Raw genomic sequence first — 22,692 nt, 5'->3', positions numbered from 1 at the left:
CATATTCTAAAAGGAAAAATTATTCACTCTGTGTGTTTGTGTAGTTTTTCATAGGACTAGGTCAGGGATGAAGATAGAAAATGCCAAAATTTACTCAGGTCATTTTATTTTTTGTGTTGTACTTTTGTTATGAAACATTTCAAACAGAGAAGGGTAGAGAGAGTAATATAAATGAAACAGTCATATATATATGACAGTTTTATCAAACTTTCACATTTTATATTGATTTTTTTTAAACAAACAATTGTGTGTGAAGTTATGCAATGGTAAAGGTCAGCAGAACAAAAATGATACTGAATGGATTATCGTTCAACTGCTTTCCTTTTCCATGTCTGGCTTGAGGGAAGGAAGTTTTATTATGTTAATTTAGACACCTGGTTAACTAAATAGTACGGAACACGTTAGAAGGAATTGCATTCTCCTTCAGTCCAAATTCCTACCAGTTCTCTGTAGCTGTGTTTCACTTAACCTACGTAAGCCATAAGAACGTCAATGTTTCAATGTTTTTTAATCTCTAAGGGTAGTTTATGTAAATCTGTAGTAGTAAAAACGTACGAGCTAAAGTGTATTTTAAGCAAAAGCTCAACAATCAGCTTTTAAATTCAAAAAGTAGACAGAACCTCAGGTCCTGGGCCTGCCTCAACAGGTATAAGGAGACCTTTTCCAGCAGAGACTCAGGTTCTGGTGGATTATCTGTCCAGGGGCAGCCACGGCCCTGCGGTTTTGACCAGCTTTCTCAAGGCCAGAACGCGGAGCGGAACATTCAGGCGGGGAGCTGTGCTGCCGGAGATGCCCCGGCCCGGTCCTGCCTCTGGTCACCGCGGCGGAGGGCGCGGGTGGCCGGTTTCTCAAAGGCTTTCTTTCCCCTGCAACGACTGAATGGTATGATCTCCGGGGGTCCGGAAGCCCCTTAGTCTAGTCTTGGGGTCAGGAGGTCAAGCCTTGGAAGCACAACGAACGCTCAGGCCCTGTATTCGTCTTCCTCTCGGTGCTTACTAAACCGTGTAAGTCCAGTTGGGGCCTGGCTGGCGAGGGGAGGTTGCTGGGGTCTGCGGGGCTCGACCCGTGAGACTCTGCCGGCGGTGACCTCGCCCGCGGCCGGCGAGACTGCTCGGGGCGACGGCGGCGCTGGGGCCGAGTCGGCGGGCCTGCCGTCGGTCCGGGGGACCTTTTCCGCCTTCCTGGCTCCGACTCTCTTCCCAACCCTCGCCCTTCCTGACTTCGCCTGGCTTCCCACTCGCTGCCCACCGCGTTCAATTCACCAGCAGAAAGCGGTGGGCGCGAGAATGCAGGCTCCCCGGCCTCTCCTCCAAGACCCACTCTCAAGAGGCGCGCGGGGAGCGGGCCGGCCCTCGGAGCACCGCGCGGGGCAGCGCTCGCCAGCGGCTCGCGAGCGGCCCGGACCCCGGAGGGCGCCCGCGGGGGGCAGCGCGGGGGCTCCCGGGCCGCGGGGGACGCGGTGGCCCGGTCCGGGCTCCACTTGCCAGCGGCGGGAAGGACGCGCGGGAAAGAGAGGGAGCAGGAAGCGGGCGGCGGCGGCGGCGGCGGGCCCGCTGGAAAGGAGGGAGCGCCGCAGGCGGGAGGGGGAGCGCGGAGGAGGGAGGCCTGGAGAAAGGAGGGAGCGCGGCAGGCAGGCGGAGGGAGGGCTGATTAGCATGCAGCAGCGCTCGCGCGCCCGGCTCCATTGTTTTAACACCTCCCCTCTCCTCCGCGCCAATCTGTCACCGTTCAGCAGGCGAACGCTGCTGCCTCAAATGCTGCTCTTCTCAAATGAGACGGATAATTAGTTGCCCCGCACGAATGCCGCACTCTTCTCACCCCTGATTGCTATCACCTTCTTGCTCCTGGCAGTTTTGACACCTCGTAATCAGCCTGCTGCTTTTCTCTTTTCTTCCCGACTTCTGCTTCCCTCCCCCCCCCTCCTTTCCGTCCTAGTTTATTTATTTATTTATTATTATTTTAAATGCAATCCTGGTTCCTATTTGGACGAGGCCTCTGCCGAGTTAACCTTCCGCGTATACATGTGTGCATATAGATGTATATATAAAATAGTGTGCGTGTGCATGAGTCGGGGGCGGGCTTGCAGTTTTGCGGGAAACACTGCTTCCACGCGGAGAGAATTCTCTTCCCCTAAAGATATTTTTGGGAAGGGAGGAGTTGGGGAGAGGAGAGGGACGGGGGTGGGGAGAGTTAGGGAGACCTCAATTAATGCTTTAAAGATCTCTTAGAAATTAACAAACTGGGGAGTCTCGGAATCTGCTGTCATAAGCGTGTTTCCCCCTCTCCCCTCTAACAAGCACTGACAGTCTAATTACTGTAGCTACAAGCAGCTGTCGAGGCAGCAGCCCGGGAGAGAAGGCGCCACCGGCTGAGCGCACCCGGCCTGCCCCTGCGCCCGGCGGAACCGCCGAAACCCGGGCCGCCTCCGGGGAGGCTGGAGAGGAGGGCAAGGCCCCGCACCCGAGAGCCCCGCGAGCAGAAGGCGGGCCTGGGAGCCAGCGGACACGCGTATCGTTTCATATTTATAAAGTCTTTACTTTGAAGGTTAAAAGATGTGAAGAAAAAAGGAGGGGACGTGGGGGAGTGGGAAGAACATCTCCCGAGCTTCCATCCACCCCTTCTCTACCTCCTCGAGCTCTCCCTCCCCCCGTGTTGGTAAAATAACCACGCAACCCGGGGCTGAGGGGGCGGGGTGAGCCAGGCTGGAGAGTAAGAAAGCAGATGTCCCCGCTGGCAGCAGCCTCAGCCTCCGGGGAAAGCTGCACCGGGGGGGCCCTCCCGAGGACATTCGCCTCCCACTTCTCAGGCATCCCGCTCACAACTGCCTCGCCTCGGCGGGGGTGGTTTTTTCAGACTCAGCGTTTCGCGTGTGAAGCTTTTTTACCTGGGAGCTGTTCTTACCCGGCCACGCGTAGCAGATGCCAAGATGCAGCCCCTACACGACTCGGAACTAAGAGACAGAGGGGAGACCCGGCGGGCGCCCAACTCCACTTTTCGAGCTGCAGCCAGCACCACCTCTGTAGTGCGGGCCCCGGAGCCTGTTCTCCAGGCTGCCTGTCCCTTGGCCCGAGAGGGCCTCTGTCCCTCGGAAGCCGGAGCTTGGGGTAGCACTGGAACCCAATAGAAAACAAGAGCTCCCCGCTTACTAAAAGTGGTGGAGGTGTCAAAAGGGTGGACTGGAGAAGAGGAGTCAGTGATCCACTTCGAGTCACTTTCTGGGCCACAATTTCCTTTGGTTGTCAGCAGGCTAGTAGATGTCAACTGTGTGAGAGGAACTCTTCCTCACCTAGAAAAGAGAAGGAAAAAGAATCCCCTTTCATGAGATAGGTACAGTGGTATATTCTGGCTGGAACACGCTGGGAAGTTTTTATGTTTAATTTTGCGTGTGTGTGGGAGGAGTGAGCGAGAGGGGAGGCTGGCTGGGCGGGAGGTAGGGGGGAAGGGAAGAGACTTGGATAATTGTCTAGGCATTTCCATTCAGCCCCAGCGGCAATGAAAGAAAGATGTACATGTCTCAGAACCCTTCACAGTGAATGCCTAATAATGGCTATGTCACCTTGGTGAGGAAGATGTCAGTGTGATGTGCTTGGCACCCTGAGAAGTCGAAGCACCACTCTCATTCTTCCACAAGTTAAGGCTCTTCACTGTGGCACAGGTGATACCTGAACAAATTGTTCCAATCCCATATCTGAAACCCTCCAGCTTTCTACAACACTCTTTCCCAAGAAGGCTTAAATTTCTGTTTTGAGAGTTGCAAATCAGTGTTTACTTCATAAAATGGAAGCCATGCCTCGAACATTTTTAAAAATTAAGTGTGGGGTCGGGGAGGGAAGAGAAACCTAAAAGACAAGAATCATAGGGAAGAAAAATGAAAGGGAAGTCTCATTTTAAACAAAATTCTGCAGCCCTCTGAATTTGGTATCCTCTCTCTTAAATATCTTCCTCTCGTCATCAGGCAGGATGCTACCAATGAATTAACAAATTTCTCAACAAGAATGTGAACATTTCTAATATAAATTAATTAATATGGATAATCCTTACAGGGTTTTAGATTTGCTCCCATTAAAGACAAATGTTTTTCTTTAGTAAGTTTAGTTTGAAAAATAATTTTAAAATTCAAAGTGATCTACTAGTTATAATAAAATGTCACCAGATCTGGTATCACCCTTCTATCAGATTACTGGAAAGAAACATGAATTTTATGAATTTCCCCCAAATGTGATTTATTTATTTATTTAGGAACAAAGAACACATTAATTATCACAACATAAGTAACTCTTTTAATCATGTAACTAATTTCATCATGTTGCTCTACGTATAGTAAAAATTAAAACCATGTCTATTATTTAAAAAAAAATAATAAAGTGTTTAAATAATCCTACCAGTGATCTTATCACTGAGCAACAAATGTCTTAGGTTTGGTATTTACTCAGATGTTTATCTTGTCTGCTATTCTCTATTATTGGTTTATTCAAAAAGAACACCCACAGCATAAATAATCTAATCTTTTAAATGAAAACAAGTGAAAAGAACCCTATAAACATTTGACATCACCAAATTCAATAGATCTAACTAGAAATCCAAGCAATAAGCTTAGACATTTGAAAAAAACATAAATTATTGTTATACAGTTCCATAAGTCACATACATAATTTTGAATTATGGTAATAAACACTGTAAACATGAATACAATGAATTACAGTTTTGTACAGAATGATCTTTTAAAAGGTAATAAAAGAAAGTTACAATATAAGTTTAGAAAAAAATTCAAATAGCTGTGACACTGGATTTTTCAATAAATTATCTTGAGCTAAGTTTGCAATCAAGTACATAATATTACAAACCCAGAATCATCGCATAGAACTTGATATGTCTGTTTTCAAATGCGTCTTAAGTCTCCCCATTAAAGTGTGAATTAAGATGCCGGAGGAAATCCCCCCTGGATGTAATGGATGGTGGGAAAACTGCTTGACAGAATTCACATACTCGAGGTATATGCAGTTCTGAGCCTGTGCCACTTAGTACCGATAAGTCACTGTCTTGATTAGGAAAGGGCTTCCAAACGGGCTGCAGGAAACAAATAAAAACATCTTCTGTTATTTGTATTTAAAATCAACTTACATTGAATTTCAAATTCAAATTTTTTGAACGGGTTTTGTGCGTATCTATGAAATTCCCTAATATGAAAGCGAATTACCTTTCCTTTAGAATTGGCATGAGGACATGACTCAATTCTCTTTTTCATAAAGGGCATAATTTAACTTTAGGAATCACTTAAAATACACATTCATGCACTTTATCTTCACACATTAAAACATCTTTCAGCTTTAACACCAGCATGTTTTAATACCCCTTATCCCAATGGGTTTTGGAGTTTTGGAACAACAGTCAATAATTGAGACTTTAAAAAAATTAAATTCTATCTTTTCTATTTTATATTGGAACTTTAAGTTATAGGACCTTTATTAATACACAGCACATTAGACATGATGTGTGTGTACATGCATTTTGATCAAGAGCAATGTAATTTCGCTACTATGTATAAGCAAATACACAATGAATAAATCATATAGAAATAAGTGTTCTAATTTTTGAAAATAATTTTTTTAAAGTATGAAACAAATTCTATTGATCAGTTGTTTTTTGAAACCTCAAATACTTAATCGTTCAACAAAGTCCAAAATTGGATGCATTCTTTTGACTTCTTATTTTGCTCCTGTTACAAGCGCATACTTTGGCCTTCTTACCCTTTCTTGTGGCTAACTAAAGTGAAGCCTGTCAACAGTTGCCAGTTAAAGGATTATGGGAAGCATAATTCTACAGAGCTACCTCCATTACTATAAGCAACACCTACATACTCTTAACTGTACTTATTATTAAAAAATATCTAGGAGGGCCAGAAAAAGCATTTAGTTCAAGAGTAGGTGCTCAATATATGTTTGTTGACTGGAATATCTTATTTTCCTGAAATGTTGTAAACCAAATTATTTCTAAAATTTGCTTTCTTATCTTGACATATCTAAATTCTGGCACTTTGAGGAAAATCACCTCGAAATGCCAACTTAAAGAGACCCCTTTGTGTTCCTATTACTAATATGCTTTTAAAATAACAATCTAGTTCAACTCCTGACATAGTGTTAGTTTTCATTCCCTTAACCAATCTCTTTCATCCTAGTTAACCAATCATTACATAAACAGTATATTACTAACTGAAGCATTTGGGTTTCACGACATCACTGTCTTCTTATAAACATTTTACTGGACAGCTGTGTACAGTTGGTGTAAATATACAAAGTCTGTCTAAGCACCAAGATACATTCAAATATCAGTACAGAGGGTGTATAATAACACTGACAAATACTTTTGTGAGAAGTGGCAATTTTATTACAAAAAACAGTAATATTTAAAATACATATTTGAAATCTGGAGTAAAATAATTTCCTCTCTTCCATGATAAAAGAAAAGCAGTAATAATTGTGAGTATATAACAGAGTTAACTAGATTTAAATTTTAGTGTTGGCAGTTTAAACAAAAAGTACAATTGATTAATATGCACCACTCTAATGGGAAATTGATATGGATATAAATAAAAGATTATTATGTTAAAGATACTTTTAATTAAGATCTATAAAATAGTAATAGACTCAGAAGCAATTTAGCTTCTAAATTTGATGAGCCAATCTTCTACTGCCAATTTATTTTCAAAGTCCATACTTATCCTTCTCTATTAGGAGCTATTAGTTCGGATTTGAGCTTTTCATAGAATTCAGTTGGGACCCCAATCACTGACTCAGCAAAAGTAGGAAGAAAAGAAAATCACATAGAGCAAAAATAAGCAGATATATTTTAGACTTTATTATGATAGCTGAATGTATAAAAAAAAGGTGTTAAGTAGTAATGATTGAGATAAAAGTAAAAATTTGAAATATGCAAACAAAATTTCACTTCCCTTTGTTATTATCGACAACTCAAGAATTTTGTATTTCTCATAGTAGCTTTATTAAAACAAATAAAACAACAAAATGTTTTAAAAAACCCATTTTAAGAAATATCCTTTGAATCCTAAACTGTAACATGGCCTTCAAAACAAACGAATTTCTTTGCCTTTTCTGCCAAAATATCAATTATCTAACCTTATGCCCCACGTCTTGTGACAGCTCAACACCAATTCTCCTGCATTTTTTAAGCTGAATACTTTTCCATCAAGTTGTAATCACATACCAGCTGTTTCCCTTGCTGTAGCATAGAAAGCAAATGTACAATGCAGGGTGCCATCTACTGAAACATGAATGCACAGACTAGTAAAAGAACAAGCAAGAGATGTAATGGAGAAAAAAATAACAAGCATTAGAACTGATGCACTTCACAGCTCCACAGGAATTCTACTTGCAATAAATGAAATTGTTTAATCTGTTTCATTAAGTAGTAACTAAAACTGTGACTATGATGTGAAATAAGGTACAATGTAGAACATAAGTGAGTTTATAATTAAAGCTTATTGTCAGAGATGCCTAGTTTTCTCCACTACTAAAATATACCACAGCTTGACTATTGCCTTCTTTGTATGCTGATTTAAAAGTCTATAACCTATAAAAGTACTTATAAAGCCAAAGGGTATTAATCAAGTTGTTGGTGTTTTTTGGTTTTTGGTAAATTAAATATCTCAAGGCAAAGAGAAATCAAACAAATGTCTGCAAGTTATATTAGACACTTGTACCAATCTGCATTTTTTATGAGCTTCTGTTTATTGTAACAATTACATACTTTTCATTTGCCTTCAGGCATTAAACACCTTTTTTTTTTTTTTTTTTAAACTTAAAGAATCATTTTGTAATAGAACCTGAATAAAAGGGAGGGTAGGAGTGGATTGGGGTGGGAGGCTGTAAGTAGTCTGCAAGCTTTAGAAACATGAAAGTATTTGATTAGAATCATACATATGTAGAGACTATTTAAAAAATATATTAGGCTGCAGATTAGAAACCAAAACCAAAACCAAAACCAAACCCTACAGATCTACGTACTGTATAACTGAGAATGTAATAGAAGTATTATTTGAAAGTTCGCTTATTTTCAGAAATAGAAACATACAATGTGATTATTTACTTATAAAAAAAAATCATGCATTCTTGTAAAGATAAGTATGATACACACAAACTTTTTGATAAAAAAATGCCACCTGCTTCACAGAATGGAATTTAATAAAGAATCCTATTATAACAATGATACTGAGTTAAAAGCTTTGAATAAGGGACTAAGTAAGAAAGTGACACACACTAGATATGGATAAGGTTTACATGTATTTTAAAATGTGCCGTAAATTTTAAGGTACTTTATAATGGAGCTTCATCATATTCATCTTTTAAATTTCATGTCATTTATTACAGGACTTGGATATTTTTAGAAAGCTTAACTTCGGCTAGTCATTAGTTTAAAAAAGATGTCTGATAATCTGAAAGATGCATATCTGTGCATGCATGGCAAAATGTGTGTTCACACTTAATATATTTGTTAATGCAAAACAGTTACCTGCTGTGGTCCTCGGATAGCTTTTCCTGGGGAATCGAGTGAAGGAAAAGGTGCATCAGATGGGTCCTGAAGTGGGAATGTATTTACATATAATGCATTATGGTCTCCAGGTGGCAAACACGGAGCTCTATCCAGAGTTGTCCTGATACAAGAATTTACAAGATTTGAGGGTTTTGTTTTGTCAGTTGTTTTAAGGTTTTGTATAGCTGAAGCTATGGGGTCAATTCCCTGAATTTCAAATAAAGTTTCTTCTGTTTTGACAAAGTTTCCCGGGTTGTCTCTGGACTCCATATTAAATTGATCCTGGCACATAGCCTCACATGAGGCAGGACCAAGGACACTGGGTCTTTCTGGAGTGCTGTGTAAGAAAGTAGAGTCACTGTCCGTAGGTGGAAACTTGACATTGAATTTAGAAAGTGATTCAAAAGAGGTGTCTTCCTCATCTTGGCCCAATCCTCTTGGTGCGACAGATGTGATGCATGGTGCACCTCTATTTATATCATCTTTTGCCTGAGGCTTAAATAGCACTTCTTGTTTATCTGTTTTATCCGTACACTGTATAGGCACAGAGCACTGTGTCTCTGCAGGGGAAAAAAAACAAAAGGAAAACAGTCGCATTTCAATCCTTCTTAAAAATCTGAACGTTCAATTAGCTTTGGATAGATGAGTATTATTTTTTCTACTGGCTTTTACAGCAACTGAAGACAACTGGGAGTTTTTTACGTTTGCTACCATCTTACACAGAAATATTAGCAGTCTCCAGCGGGTGAACTGGAACGTAGCTTATTAGTCACAGTTTAACTACTTTGTCTTTTCCTAGGTCCTTGTGCTGTAAGCCTTGCATCTTGTTCACAGTTATACTGCTCTACACTTAAAAAACATTTGCTTGTAGTGTATACATCTAAACATTTTGTCACTAATGGAAGCTGCAACTGTGAGCTTGCTTAGACAAATAAGTTATTAAAAGGGAAAACCCTTACCAGGCATATATGTAGTATACAGGTTATGAATCTATATGAATTAGGTCATTTACTCCCCCTAATATCTCTGTGTGACAAAGTGTATCACCAATCAGCTTAGCCATTGTCTACTCTCTTAATACTATGTGAGGGCGTGGTGGTGGTGGGTGCTGGGAGAGAGAAGACTGGAGGCAAAAGAAGGATGAAATTTTAGGATACATGTTCAGAAAGCTCTATGTGAATATATGATTTTCTCATCTTATTAGAAAAAGGCCTCTGTAGATAACAGGTAGATATCAGGTAGATACCAGGACCTCTGTAGCTCATTTATCTAGAAGCCACTTATCCAACAAATTCAGCTCTCTAGGACATAGGCAAAAGCTAGAAAGCAAATAGTGCTTTTGAGGAGTCAGGCTAAGAGCCACAAGGCCCACAGATGAATTTTGCTCTTATTCTCATTTTAGATTTATTCTAACAAGCTCGATGATGTCTCCCTAGTTCATAGCTGGTAATAAGCAGCAAACTACAAGGTATGGATATGAGCAGTTGAAAGCAGATATAGATATCAATAAGAGCTGAAAGCACGAGAGGAGACAAGAAAAACAAAAAAGCAGATATAAGAACTCAGAAAACACTACAGTCTAGTGTAGAGCCAACAAGGGCTACATTTTTCAATGCAAAAAAACAATGATCAAAGCACTCTCCATGTTGATGATACCGAGACATTAGAAAAAGCTAGATTATATTCCACAGCGTTACTTCAAAAAGACAGTGAGGGACTGTCCTGGTGGTGCAGTGGTTAAGAATCCACCTACCAATGCAGGGGACATGGGTTCGAGCCCTAGTCCGGGAAGATCCCACATCCGTGGAGCAACTAAGCCTGTGTGCCACAACTACTAAGCCTGTGCTCTAGAGCCCTTGAGCCACAACTACTGAGCCCGCGTGCCCTAGAGCCTGTGTGCCGCAACTACTGAAGCCCACGCGCTCTGGGGCCCACGTGCTGCAACTACTGAGCCCGCATGCCAAAACTACTGAAGCCCATGCGCTTAGAGCCTGTGCTCTGCAACAAGAGAAGCCACTGCAATAAGAAGCCTGCACACCACAACAAAGGGTAGCCCCCTCTCGCCGCAACTAGAGAAAGCCTGCGGGCAGCAACGAAGACCCAACACAGCCAAAAAAAAAAGAAAAAAAAAAAAGAAGACAGGTTGGAGGTTGGTAATGTGTATATTTTCATTAAATGGACAAAGGGTAAACATTTTATTTTAAACTAGCGCTTTAAAAAAGTAGTCATCAGTGAAGTTGTACATTGACCAACAATGCTTATTTGAGCAGACACGTTATACAGAGCCCTGCACACAGTGTCCAGATTCGTAGGCACTTAACAAATGTCAGTTCTTTTCCCTTCCTTTGGTCTTTGCAGTCTCGTGACACTTTTCTCTCTTTTGCCACAGCACATTCCAACACAGATGTTTTCTGTTTGGACATGATTGTAGTACAATGCCAACAGCTTCTTTGGTTCACCCTGTTATATGCCTACTAACCTCTCTTTCGTATGTACCATCTTCTCTTACCGGATTACAGCAGCCTTTGAACCACTTCCTTGCCTCTAAATTTTTCTCATATCCACTCTATTGTCTACACTGCTTTCCCCAACCCTCTCTTAGTTTTTCTAAAATACAAATCTGGTCGTGTTACCTTCTTAATAAAACCTTTTCATGGTTCTCCAAGACCTTCAGCCCTAAAACTCATATAAAGCTGTGCATGATTGGCCCTCTGTCACCTCTCCATGCTGTCATCTTTCACCACATCTGCTCTACTCCTTACTCCAGCTATAATGAACTTTGGTACAGTTGTCCAAACAGCCATGCTCTCTTGTCTTTGGGCCTTTGCACATGCTGTGCAGACTGCCTGAACTTCCCCCTCCCATTACTCTTTGCCTGACTCTTATTTGTCCTTCATTTCTTGGCTTAGGCATTAATTTCTCTGGATGGTTCTCTCTGGTTTCCCAAGGCTGGTTTAGTCATGACTCTTGGGTGCCCTGAGGACTATACACTGCACTGTATTTGCAAATATACCTCTTTCTCCCATCAAAGTAGGTTTCTTGAGGTCCTAAACTATGTTTTATTTCCCACTTATCTCCAGTACCCTGCCCAGCGCCTGCACATAGTATGCCCTCAATAAATGCATTCTGAATGAATCTGTGTTCTCTTTCCCACAGAGCCTAGCATAATAATGTACATTTACTAGATAATCTGTCTGTAACTAGGAGTGGTACAGTAATTGAGACCAAGCTCAATTGCTGTCGTTTTTCCTGGTAGTAGACGTAAGAGTGGCAGGAAACTCTAGGAAACAGTACTTTCTTTGTAGATTACATTTAATAATTGCAAATAACAAATCACGAAAACCAACTGTTGATGTAACCAAGTTCTTTAACACCTGAGAAGGAGGAAACACTTATCAAAATGTTCTTCAGTAGAACAGGAGAATAAAGAATCTGCTGCTGCTGATAATGACAACTATTAACATATACAGCACTTCTATGTGCCACACACTTATAACCATTGTTTGTGCATTAATTTAGGGGTTAATTCCAGGGCTACACAGCTAATGAATGAGTGACAGATCTGGAACTGGAACCCAGGCAGCCTAAAGCCTGTGCTCTGAACCATTATGATAAATTGAACATGCTGGTTTCTACATTATAGAGAAGAGTCTCCAAAATGACAGAAATGTGCTTTGAATTTCTTTTCCAGTAGTAGATATCCCCTTTGTGAACAAAACATGGAAAACCCAAACAGGTGTAATAAAGCATATATTTTCTTTTAGTATAGCTAGCTGGCATACCTCAGCACATTAAGGTAATCTTTTGAATTAATCTGTTCAAGCAATGAGAGTTACTATTTACAAAAAAAAATTTCTTTTTTAAACGTTAAGATTTCTAAGGTTACTAGAAATCCAAGCTTAGAAAACTTAAAAATCAAACAAGGTGCATGAAAGCACTTGTCATTCTGACACTATACTAAGAAACACGATCAGGTGAGCTAATTGTCTTTCTATTTTGTTTACTTCAAGACGTGTACTCCTGCAAGGAAAAAAAAGTAAAATGAGAAAATTTTTTAGGTTTCTAAATTTTAAGTATAGGTTGTCCATTTGGATGACTTTTCAGTTTAATTACCTTGTATATTGACAAAAGAAAAAGATCTGAGGGTTATTTTAACCTCTAGTCCTATATCCTTGTCTCCTGATCGCCACTGAAATATGATCCTACTTCATGGACCAAATAGTACTTTTTTTTGAAGCCACAGTTACTTAAACATACATTTTACCTTTGTCCTTTCTCAAGGCTATTGTCATGTGGATGAGAAGCAAAAAAATAAAAAGAAAATGTACAATTCTACTAACTCAGCAATTTATGAATTATATCTGTTTACTTAAAAGTAAAAATCAAATTTTAACAAAAAAATAACACAGGGGACAATAATGTTAAATAAACTCTTTCCAGCTGTATTATGCAAATCACATTTAAAGTAGTTCCTTTCCATTTGTATTCAATGTAGTGTTCACTCTTAAAAAACCTGAATAGGCATCTTTTTCCAAAATATTTCTTTTTCTTTCTTTCCCCCTTTGATCTACTACTGTCAGAAGCATAATATTTGATATTGTGGTTTGTTTGGAGCCAGCAAAACTCCACTGGAGTCTGTAGCACAAAAGACCTAAAACATTTCAAGAATAAGGTTGTATTTATTATTTGTGACACAGTTAATATAAAACATAAGAATAATGTTAGGAAGCAGTTTTAGTGGGAAGGAAATTGAAGTTAAACACTCAGTATTCTAGTTGACAGATACATACTCAGATTTAGACTTGTGCAATTTAAAAATGGTCAAAGTATTAAGCCATTGATAACGGGGTAGGTTCTTTGTGTAACAATGAATATGTCACCATTACAATGTTTTGATACTACGCTGATGTTCAAAAAAGCATGATTAATTCTAGGTACTACATCTCTATAGCTAGTAGATTTTAAATAAAGCTAATTCTTTTATTGGTACTTCAGAAGTACCTAGTGTCTTTAGTCTGCACAAAAGATCAAATTCTCAAGAAAATGACAAAAATTAAGGTGGAAACATTAGAGTTCCTTTTGGGGAAGCAGAGGGAAGGGAGGGGAAGAAGTAAATTATGTTTGTCTACAAAGATTGTTTTGCTTCTCCAACAGCACACTGTGTACATTTTCTGAAAATAAAACGGTAGTAGTAAGCAAAAAGTGAATTTACACTATAAAATGATTTTTTAAATAGCCTAGCTATAAGAGCTGTAAGAAATGGAAAGTGATCTTTAATTAAAGGAGTGTTAGCACTGCTGCAACATCTTTCAGAGTAAAAACTGTAAATCACAGCTCTTGGGAATTGTAGGCAGAATATCTCAAATCACAAGGGTAAAGGAGAATTTATCATCATAAATGATCAGTTTACCTTCCTTTTGTTTACAGGAGTGCATGGTAGCCAGATTCAATCCCTGGTATTTTGCTATTCATATCGAACTACTGAGGCAAATACCAGGAAGCCGGTCTGGGGTTTTAGGGAAGGGTGGAGCTTTTAAAAAACACATTGCAATATATCTGTAAAACAGATATTCCTTTTAAGTTATATTTTATACTTAATTTGTACTTTGTACCTCCAACAGAACTGGCCTCATGAAATGTGAAATGTTTATTTCTTCAATCAAATTACAAGAATCTATCCATGGTGTCCAATTAACTTTCAGGCAGAAGTTAAAAACAAACCTAATATTATAATTTTACTTACCTCATATGTGATAGTGTAGCTTCAAGGTTGCTTACTAATATATCAATTAATGTTTAATAAGACCCCCAAATAGCAACTGAAGACTTTGAGAGATATATCCTATATTTATTTTTCCAAGGTGGGACTTCTCATTAAGATGATTAGTAATTATGTCATTCAGTTCAATCTACACAGTGCCACATAGAGAGGGAAAAGGCCAATAATTATATAATGCAATACATTACAGAATTTAAACAGTACTTACCCATTATAAGTGGTGAGAGGCAAAAGTTATAGATCCTCAGCACTTAATAAGCATTTAGAAATATTTTCACAATCAAAAATAAATCAGTTTCAACCAATAAAATTAATATTACTGTACATTAAATCAAACCTTACCAGTTACAGTGGCTGGTACATTAAGTTTGCTTAAGTGGTCTTTTTGTGCTTTGGCTAGCATGCATATTCTATGAAATTCTTCTTTCAGATCCCAGAAAGTCTTCTCTATATAACCTCTAAAAATAAATCAACATTTTAAAATGTAAGGCTATATCTTCAAATTTTAAAAATCATGATTGAATTTACATAGCACTTTTTAATGCACCACAAAATAATTACTGAAAGGTTAAAGTTAAAAAAAAATCATTTTAAATTCCTAGAAAATGTTTCCTAAAACAACTTTAATATTTGGAGAGCCAGGTACAGAGTAAGTGATAAATTAAAGTTCTAATACATAAATGTAGCAAAGACTATCATACCTACTTATTCATATATCACACTTATGCTGGCTGTCTCATTCTTACATTAGAAATTTCAGTGTATTGACTTTTTGTCCTCTGTGAACATCTTAAATAGAAAAAATTAAATATTCCTCACTTTGATAAGGTTAACATTAAAAGCCATCCATATAAAACAATGTGGCCATAGTACTTGTTCTATGGAAATAGGAGAACTTCAGAGAATTCAGTTTTTAGACCCATCTCTGCTATTAACTGTATGACTTATTTAGGTCATTTTAACATGGAGGAGCCTTGAGTTGTTCTCTTCTAGTTTTAAAAGGCTGCTTTTTCTTACAATTGCTAAAAATTTAAAATATGTACATAAAAATATATTTCAATATTTATAATTTGTAGGGTTGGCATAAAAGGATATAGAACTACCTTTCATGGAATAAAGGAATGCCAAGACTCCTTGGTGAAGTTTCTTTTCTTGGAGAAGAAACCTCTTGTCTTCTTACCTTAAAGATATAAAATGATTACCACTTTAAATTGCTTCTAAACTCAAATGAGAATGGGTTAACAGAAAACACAATAGAAAATTTATCTTCCTCAATGAAAAATAAGTTTAGTTAGCTTACAGATATATATATATATGGTACAATAGATTTTTTTTTTCAACGAGAACATTCAGGGAAAAAGGAAAATGAAAGTAGAAAAATAAGATGAAGACATGAAGTATTTCTGGTAACTTCTTCAATTACTATTTCCAGTATTGCTAATTCAAGAAATTTCCTCAAATTCACATCTTGATGAAATTGCTACTCTGATCACCAAGCATCTGACATGACTCGAAACTTTAAGAAAAATATCCGTGTGAGTTTCCTTTTTTCCCCATTGTTGGCCTATACATTTAAATCAATGTCTTTGTATTTTGTTATAGATTCTTTGCTGAGAAATACGGCTGTATTAGAGGAATAAAGAAAACCAAGCTACAGCTCCTTAGCATTTAACAAACATTTTAAAGATAGTGCAATTATGTATTTAAGCTCCTTTAACACAAGTTCCTGCCACCACCCTGTGGCTTACACTGGTATTACATTCATCATGACACAAAAGTCAACATTTAGATTTTTAAAAAATCTTCAGTCATACCTAGAGAACTTTGTGTACCTTTTAAAACTACAAATTGATAAATCCAAATATTTGAAGAAGTCCTAATATTATTCAATCATTTATAATTTGGCCAAAACTGTATAGGGTCTTATTTAAGTTCAAATTCAAACCAGTGTTTTATATTAGGTGACTTTTTAGATTTTATTCAATTAAGGTCATTGTAGCTCTTACTAAAATGGATGATTTTACTTCATTGCTTCTTATCATCTGAGTACATCTCCCTTATAATCTTGCTTTTCAAAAGGTTCTTTCAATTTCTTAAGAGTCTTATTTGTTCTTTAGGGAAAAAACCTGATTCCAGTTTGTTTCTCTTAAAATTAGTATCTTCTCCAGTTTCTTCAGTTTATTGCTCTACTTTTTCAGCTTTTTCTAAATACTAGTGTTTGCTTACCATTTCTAAAATAGTATATTACTTTACAGTAATTAGCAAAATATAATCTTAGCAACCCAAACAATGTTTTTTATATATTATGTCATTAGACTTAGGTAAAATAAAGATCATTTGCTGCTGCATACTTTTTGTCTGACAAATATTTAGGCCATGTCTTCTTCTGGATTAAAACTGCTTTACTGAGCTTTATAAAGTAGTCATATCAAAAGACATTTTCACATTCACAGTTTGTTTTTAAAAGTGGTAGACAAGGCTTTAGTGTTATGTGCAATTAGAACACTCAATGGATTTTAGTGTGGACTAGGAAAAAAAGGCAACATTTTAAAGCTAACCAATCATTCAGGACGCTACAAGTATAAAAACAAACTCTTAAAAGGTTATATTATATTAAATCTATAGCAACAAAATCAGAGAAGAGGTAATATTAAGAGAATAGAAACATTTGACAATTTAAGATATTAAATAAATAATAAAACAAGTGATTAATAGAGTAATTAGCCTCCTTTTAAAACTTACTATTTGAAATTCTCAATATGAAATAAAAATATTCTATTAGGAGCTAGAAAGAACCAAAAAGAAGTGCTTCTGTAATTTTAGTCTGAAAATGAAGGTAGTTACAGAAAACAGTAATGAAGACTACTCTGATTTTCAAAGTACTGAATTTGACATAAAGTAGGAATGATTGCTTCTGAAGTTAAAGAAGCCTAAAAACTAAGGGGTGGGGGTGGGGGTGGGAAAAATGTGAAGGAAAAGGCAGGAGAAGAATGATACATTTTAGCTGGCTCACCAAATAACTGGTGTTGACTTACTTCTGCGATGTTTAGATTTGATAACTGGTGTGGGTGAATTTATCTGGAAAAGATTTCTTGCTTGTGTTGGCAGGGGGTAAAAGGAGGACTGACTTATTGAGGAATTTCTATGAAGTATCTAAACTAAGGACTTCAAGCTTCTTTGGGGTTAGGAACAGTTCTGCTTACTATCATTTTTGTTATCATTATTGAAGAGACGTATTACTGATTGTACTGAGCAATGCATTGCACCTTCTATCATTTGCACCAAATAAGTCTATTGATATATTTCAAATGAAAGTTTTATGTCCCCACATCCTAAGAAAAAATTTCGAAAGAGACCATAACGTGTTAGTTCAAAAAAAAGCAAAGCAGTTCTCTGACATTTTGAAGTAGGGTTTATCTAAAATGGGTATAGAATGTTAATATTATTTTCCACTGTAGCAATCGAACGCAACTTTCTGAAAAAGATCATTTATTTTTTCAAAGGATTTAGGATTAGTATAGCTAACAGCAACTCCAACACTTTCCCCAGAAACTCAGACTTTCTTTTAAATGCTAAATGATCTTACCGAATGAAGACTACTCAGTTTGCTGAACATCCCAGTGAGTAAGTAAACATTAAAAGAGATAATTTGTATTTTTCTATTTTCAAATATTATCCAGGTGGACCCCGCACTGCAGGAAGTTGAAGTTATTACAACTTCAAATAAGAAAGCAAGAGAATTCTGAACATTATATTTTAGGAGATTTTAACATTAAATCATTCAACAAATGAATTTATTTTGAGGTACTAAAACTTAAAATACTTAACATTATAAACTGTTCCAAGTACTAGTTTGGAAATGGCGAACTTGTGGAATGAATACTGAAATAAGAGTTTTACACGTCGTACTTTTCATTTACACTTCCAGTATGGCACTGGATAAGTCATTCAACTAAATCATTAAGATAAACCCATTTGAAGCAGTTGGAAGACGTTGTGAAATGATTCCTTAAATTTCCTCTTATGTAAATTGGGAGAATTTGTTTTAGTGTAAATCAATTTAAGCTTCTCATAGATGTGTATTATATATAAAAAATGTTCTGTTCAAGACTTAGTTGAATATGCAATGATATTTAAGAAGGAGAAAATACAAAAAGTGGCTAATATTTAATTAGTCCAAAACCTTCTTATTCTTAATGCAGCGATAATGGGAAATCTTTTTGGGTTGGAATCCAAGATCTGTTAGATACCAACATTTCAAAGAAAGAAATGTATATTTTCCTCAATACCTGCCTTTTTAATATTTGGTACTAAAAGTGAAAGTATTTTTTTTTTTTTATAAATCAATGTGAAAAATACAGAAATGATTCACAATAGCCAAGATATGAATTCAATCTAAGTGTCAATTGATGATGGATGAGTAAAGAAAACGTGGTATATATACAATAGAATATTGTGTGTGTATACACACACACACACGCACACACACACACACACACATTTTAAGGCCGAACACATCAGCTTTAAAAAAGAAGGAAATCCTGTCATTCGAGACAATATGGATGAACCTGGAGGACATTATGTTATGTAAAATAAGATAAGGCAGGCACAGAAAAACAAATATAGCATGATCTCACTTATATGTGGAACCTAAAAAAGTCAAACTCATAGAAGCAGAGTAGAACGGTGGTTGCCAGGGTTTGGGGGGTAGGGGAAGTGGGAAGATGTTGAGTACAAAGTTTCAGTCACGCAGATGGATAAATTCTGGAGATCTAGTGCATAGCATGGCAACTATAGTTAATACTACTGTATTGTATACTTGAAATTTGCTAAGAGTATAAATCTTAAATGTTTTTACCACAATAAAAAAGAAAAATAACCATGTGAAGTGATGGATATGTTAATTAGATTGACTGTGGTAATCATCTCATAATGTATACATATATCAAAACATCATGCTACACATTGTAAATATATAAAATTTTTATTTGTCAATTTATAGCTCCAAAAAGCTAGGGGAGAAGAAGAAATGCAATAAAAATTTTTAATCAGAATCATGTTTTTTCTTAAAAATTTTAAGCAACTAAAGTCAGCAAAATTAAATTGAGTTATGGAACTTTTAAAGATAATTCAATTCAAACTCATTAATACCTCTCATATGGAAGGAATCTAAACTTTAATTTATTTATTTTGACATTGTACCAATTTATTTGATTGCCTGAAGCCATATACTTCAAAAGGAAATTAAAACCAGAAACGTTCTCTTCTTTATGGTATATAAAACAACCTCTTAGTTATTTTTTCCATTTTTTTTTTCCGGAATCTAAACTTTAAAAGGCTAATACTGAATAAAGGTGGTAAGTCTTCAATGATACATATTTAACTTATAGCAATGACTATCGCTTTATTCCAGGGTTCATATCAAAGATTCTCTCTAAAATTTAGTTGAGATCCTTCCATGCAAAAGGAATATTTATTTTCAGGTGGCTCAGGCAACTGAGTGTAGCCAATATTTGATTTCATTTCTGAGATTACGCTTTTAAAACAGAAAAGAGCTATGTTCTTACTTGGAACAATGTCAGCCAAGAAGTTAGCCCAGGTGAGATGGGATGGATTAGTAAAGGGAATATAAACTTGTGGAATAGTTATAAATACTAACTTAATAAAATTTACTGCAGGAAAAGAAAAAATGAGTAGTGGAAAAAGAAAGTGAAAATAAGGATTCACTTATCACTTAGATTTTTGAAACTAAGAATGAAATGTTAAAGGAGAAACTGAGGTTGAATTTACCAGTTTTAGATATATTGAGACAAAAATGTTATGGTGAAGTCAAGCACTGAATATGGCTGAATTAGGGAGAAAGTGAAAAAAGGGCTGAGAAAGTGAAGAGCTTAAGGTAGAAAATAGGAACAGAAAAAAGTTACAAGAGATTTGATAAGAATATAAAAGCATATTAAAAAAGAAGTTTGAGGACAAAAGATAATTTAAAAAAATACACAGAAAATGTATTTATAAGAACTTATGGCCATGTGAAATCTGTGGTTCTCTCACCCTCAATAATATTACTGAAAATCTAGAAAAGCAAGAGGAACACAAATCCTAGGAGCCTTGTCTGTTCCGCATGACACAGTGTGCTAGGCAAATCCACTGCCAGTGCGGGAACAATTCCAGGGCAAAATGGGATCCATCCCAGAGTTCTGAAGGAAGAGGCAAGAAAATAAACAATATAAAAATAAAATTAAATATCCCAATTACTTCCAAGTTCTTTACAAGGTTTTGATTTAACGTAAATCCCCCAAAACTTCTATCAATTCAATGTTACAATAAAACATTAAAAAAAAGTTATCTTTCTGAATTAATTTGCTTAATAGGAAGAAATATCTAATTGTGGGAATGCCTTTTTATGCAAAATAGAAAAATAACTTAAGTGACTAATTTTAAAAAGTAAGGTTTCCCATACTTCCTTCACCCCTTCTCTGAACACTACTTTAAAATGAAATGATTTGGGAAAATCCTTTTCATTAACTACTACTTTTTTGTCATACCACTACCATGGTGAGCAGAAAATATCTTCATGAAAATAGTTGTTATTTAAGCAATTTGCATATATTATTTAACTAAATCCACATAATCTTGTGAATTAAGTACTTTAATTTGATTTTAAAGTTCACTATAGTTACTAAGGCTCTGGAGAGATCAACTATTTGTCTACAGTCTAGTAGGTGGAGTAGCTGCAATTGGAACCCAAGCCTTACCGCCCCAGGCTCTTAACCTCTCAGTTTACAGGTCCCGACTGCTAGAGAAGTGAAGTAGTAGGGTTATTATCTAGCATGGTGAGGAAGATATAGAAGGGTAACATTTACAAAGTGCACCAATGCAAACTACTTTTAAGACTCTAAAACCTGTCTGTCATACAACAAATATATTTCTCAGTGAGGCATAGTTATAAGCCAAGTTTTGATGTTTAAATACTGCCTGGGGAAAAAACCTTTGGTATGGCCCTTTTTGTGCTCAAGAATGTCCAAGAAGAAATTTACACCCCACAATCACCCTAGATAGACTTACTCAAGTTCTGCCAAACCAGTTTACGTGTTAACAGAGGCGATTTGGCAATAGCTTCTTAACCAGCATTTCACAGTTCAAGTATTTCTCAAACTTGTCATTAAAAGTTAACCATTTGACAAAGCATGACAGTGGAGTACCTTTCTGTTAAATGCTATCCTCTCAAAACCTTAATTCTCTTCCTGCCTTCCTAACTACCTCCTAATAGATGACTGGGCATAGTTATAGCAGCTGACTTAAAATCCTTGTCTGATAATCTCAATATCTGCATCATCTCAGGGTTGGTATCTGTTCCCTTGAAACTGGGTCATATTTTCTTGACTCGCCATATGTTGAATAATTTTGGACTGTACCCAGAACATTGTGAATATTATGTTGGGGAGATATTCTGTTATATGGTGCCAAAGAGTGTTGATGTTTTTGTTTTTGCAGGAAATTAAGTTGGTTAGACTCAGACTCCAAACTGTCACTCCTCTGAAGAGCAGCAGCTCAGATCTCAGTTCATTCCTTTATGCTTCAGCTGCAAACTGCTTTCAGTTTGCCCACACATCCTTGGTTTTAGGGAGAGCCAGAGACGGGCTGAGTTTAAACACAGAACTTCAGGTTTACTTTCTCTGGCTCTCTCCTTTATGGGGCTCCTTCCTTCTCTGGTGACTGTGGTTATTCTGGGCTCATTTTCCTTTCTGGTTCTTCCAGCCAGAATGGTGGTGGGCTTTCAATTGGAATTTTAGCCACTGGAACTGTGGCCACCCTCAGGACAAAACCACAGAAAACTGGGAATTTCACATTAGTGACAGTATTTCACACTAGTGAGCAGCTCCTCCTTCTTGATACCTTTTTGGCTACCAGTATAATATTTAGGTTTGCTTTTTAAGTTTTGGTGTTTTCATTGGTCCCTGTTCTTAGACTAAAAATGTGGGCATTCTCTAAGGTTCACACATGGGTACACTGTTCTTCCCTCATTATACACCTTTCTTATTGTTCATTCTCGTGTTAAGTCTATTGAGTATTCATTTCCTAAAATCTGTATCTTCAGACCCACCCTCTCTTTTTTTTTTTAAATTAATTAATTAATTAATTAATTTATTTATGGCTGTGTTGGGTCTCTGCCTCCGTGCAAGGGCTTTCCCCAGCCGCGGCAAGCGGGGGCCACCCTTCATCGCGGTGCGCGGGCCTCCCACTATCACGGCCCCTCCCGTTGCGGAGCACAGGCCCCAGATGCACAGGCTCAGCAACTGTGGCTCACGGGCCCAGTCGCTCCGCAGCATGTGGGATCCTCCCAGACCAGGGCCCGAACCCGCGTC

The 22,692-nt window shown here is 37.4% G+C and overlaps 1 protein-coding gene across 5 annotated transcripts in view; it reads right to left on the bottom strand.

Moving 5' to 3' along the window:
• Positions 1-4,197: 4,197 nt before the first annotated feature.
• The window catches only part of TANK (TRAF family member associated NFKB activator), a 74,313-nt gene continuing 55,818 nt past the window's right edge, over positions 4,198-22,692 (bottom strand). For 4 of the 5 annotated variants that reach the window (XM_059927975.1, XM_059927976.1, XM_059927977.1 and 1 more), the window contains exons 5-8: positions 15,430-15,506; positions 14,669-14,784; positions 8,527-9,107; positions 4,198-5,067 (exon numbers count right to left, since the gene is read on the bottom strand). In XM_059927975.1, the coding sequence (XP_059783958.1) occupies positions 4,891-5,067; positions 8,527-9,107; positions 14,669-14,784; positions 15,430-15,506 (951 nt within the window). In that variant the 3' untranslated portion in view covers positions 4,198-4,890. Of the gene's footprint in view, positions 5,068-6,657; positions 7,299-8,526; positions 9,108-14,668; positions 14,785-15,429; positions 15,507-22,692 lie in introns of those variants that run through there. The other variant, XM_059927979.1, reaches the window with a different exon arrangement.

This window comes from Balaenoptera ricei, chromosome 7 (assembly GCF_028023285.1).
Source record: "Balaenoptera ricei isolate mBalRic1 chromosome 7, mBalRic1.hap2, whole genome shotgun sequence".
Taxonomy (NCBI): Eukaryota; Metazoa; Chordata; class Mammalia; order Artiodactyla; family Balaenopteridae; genus Balaenoptera; species Balaenoptera ricei.
This window is presented reverse-complemented; position numbering and strand designations above follow the sequence as displayed.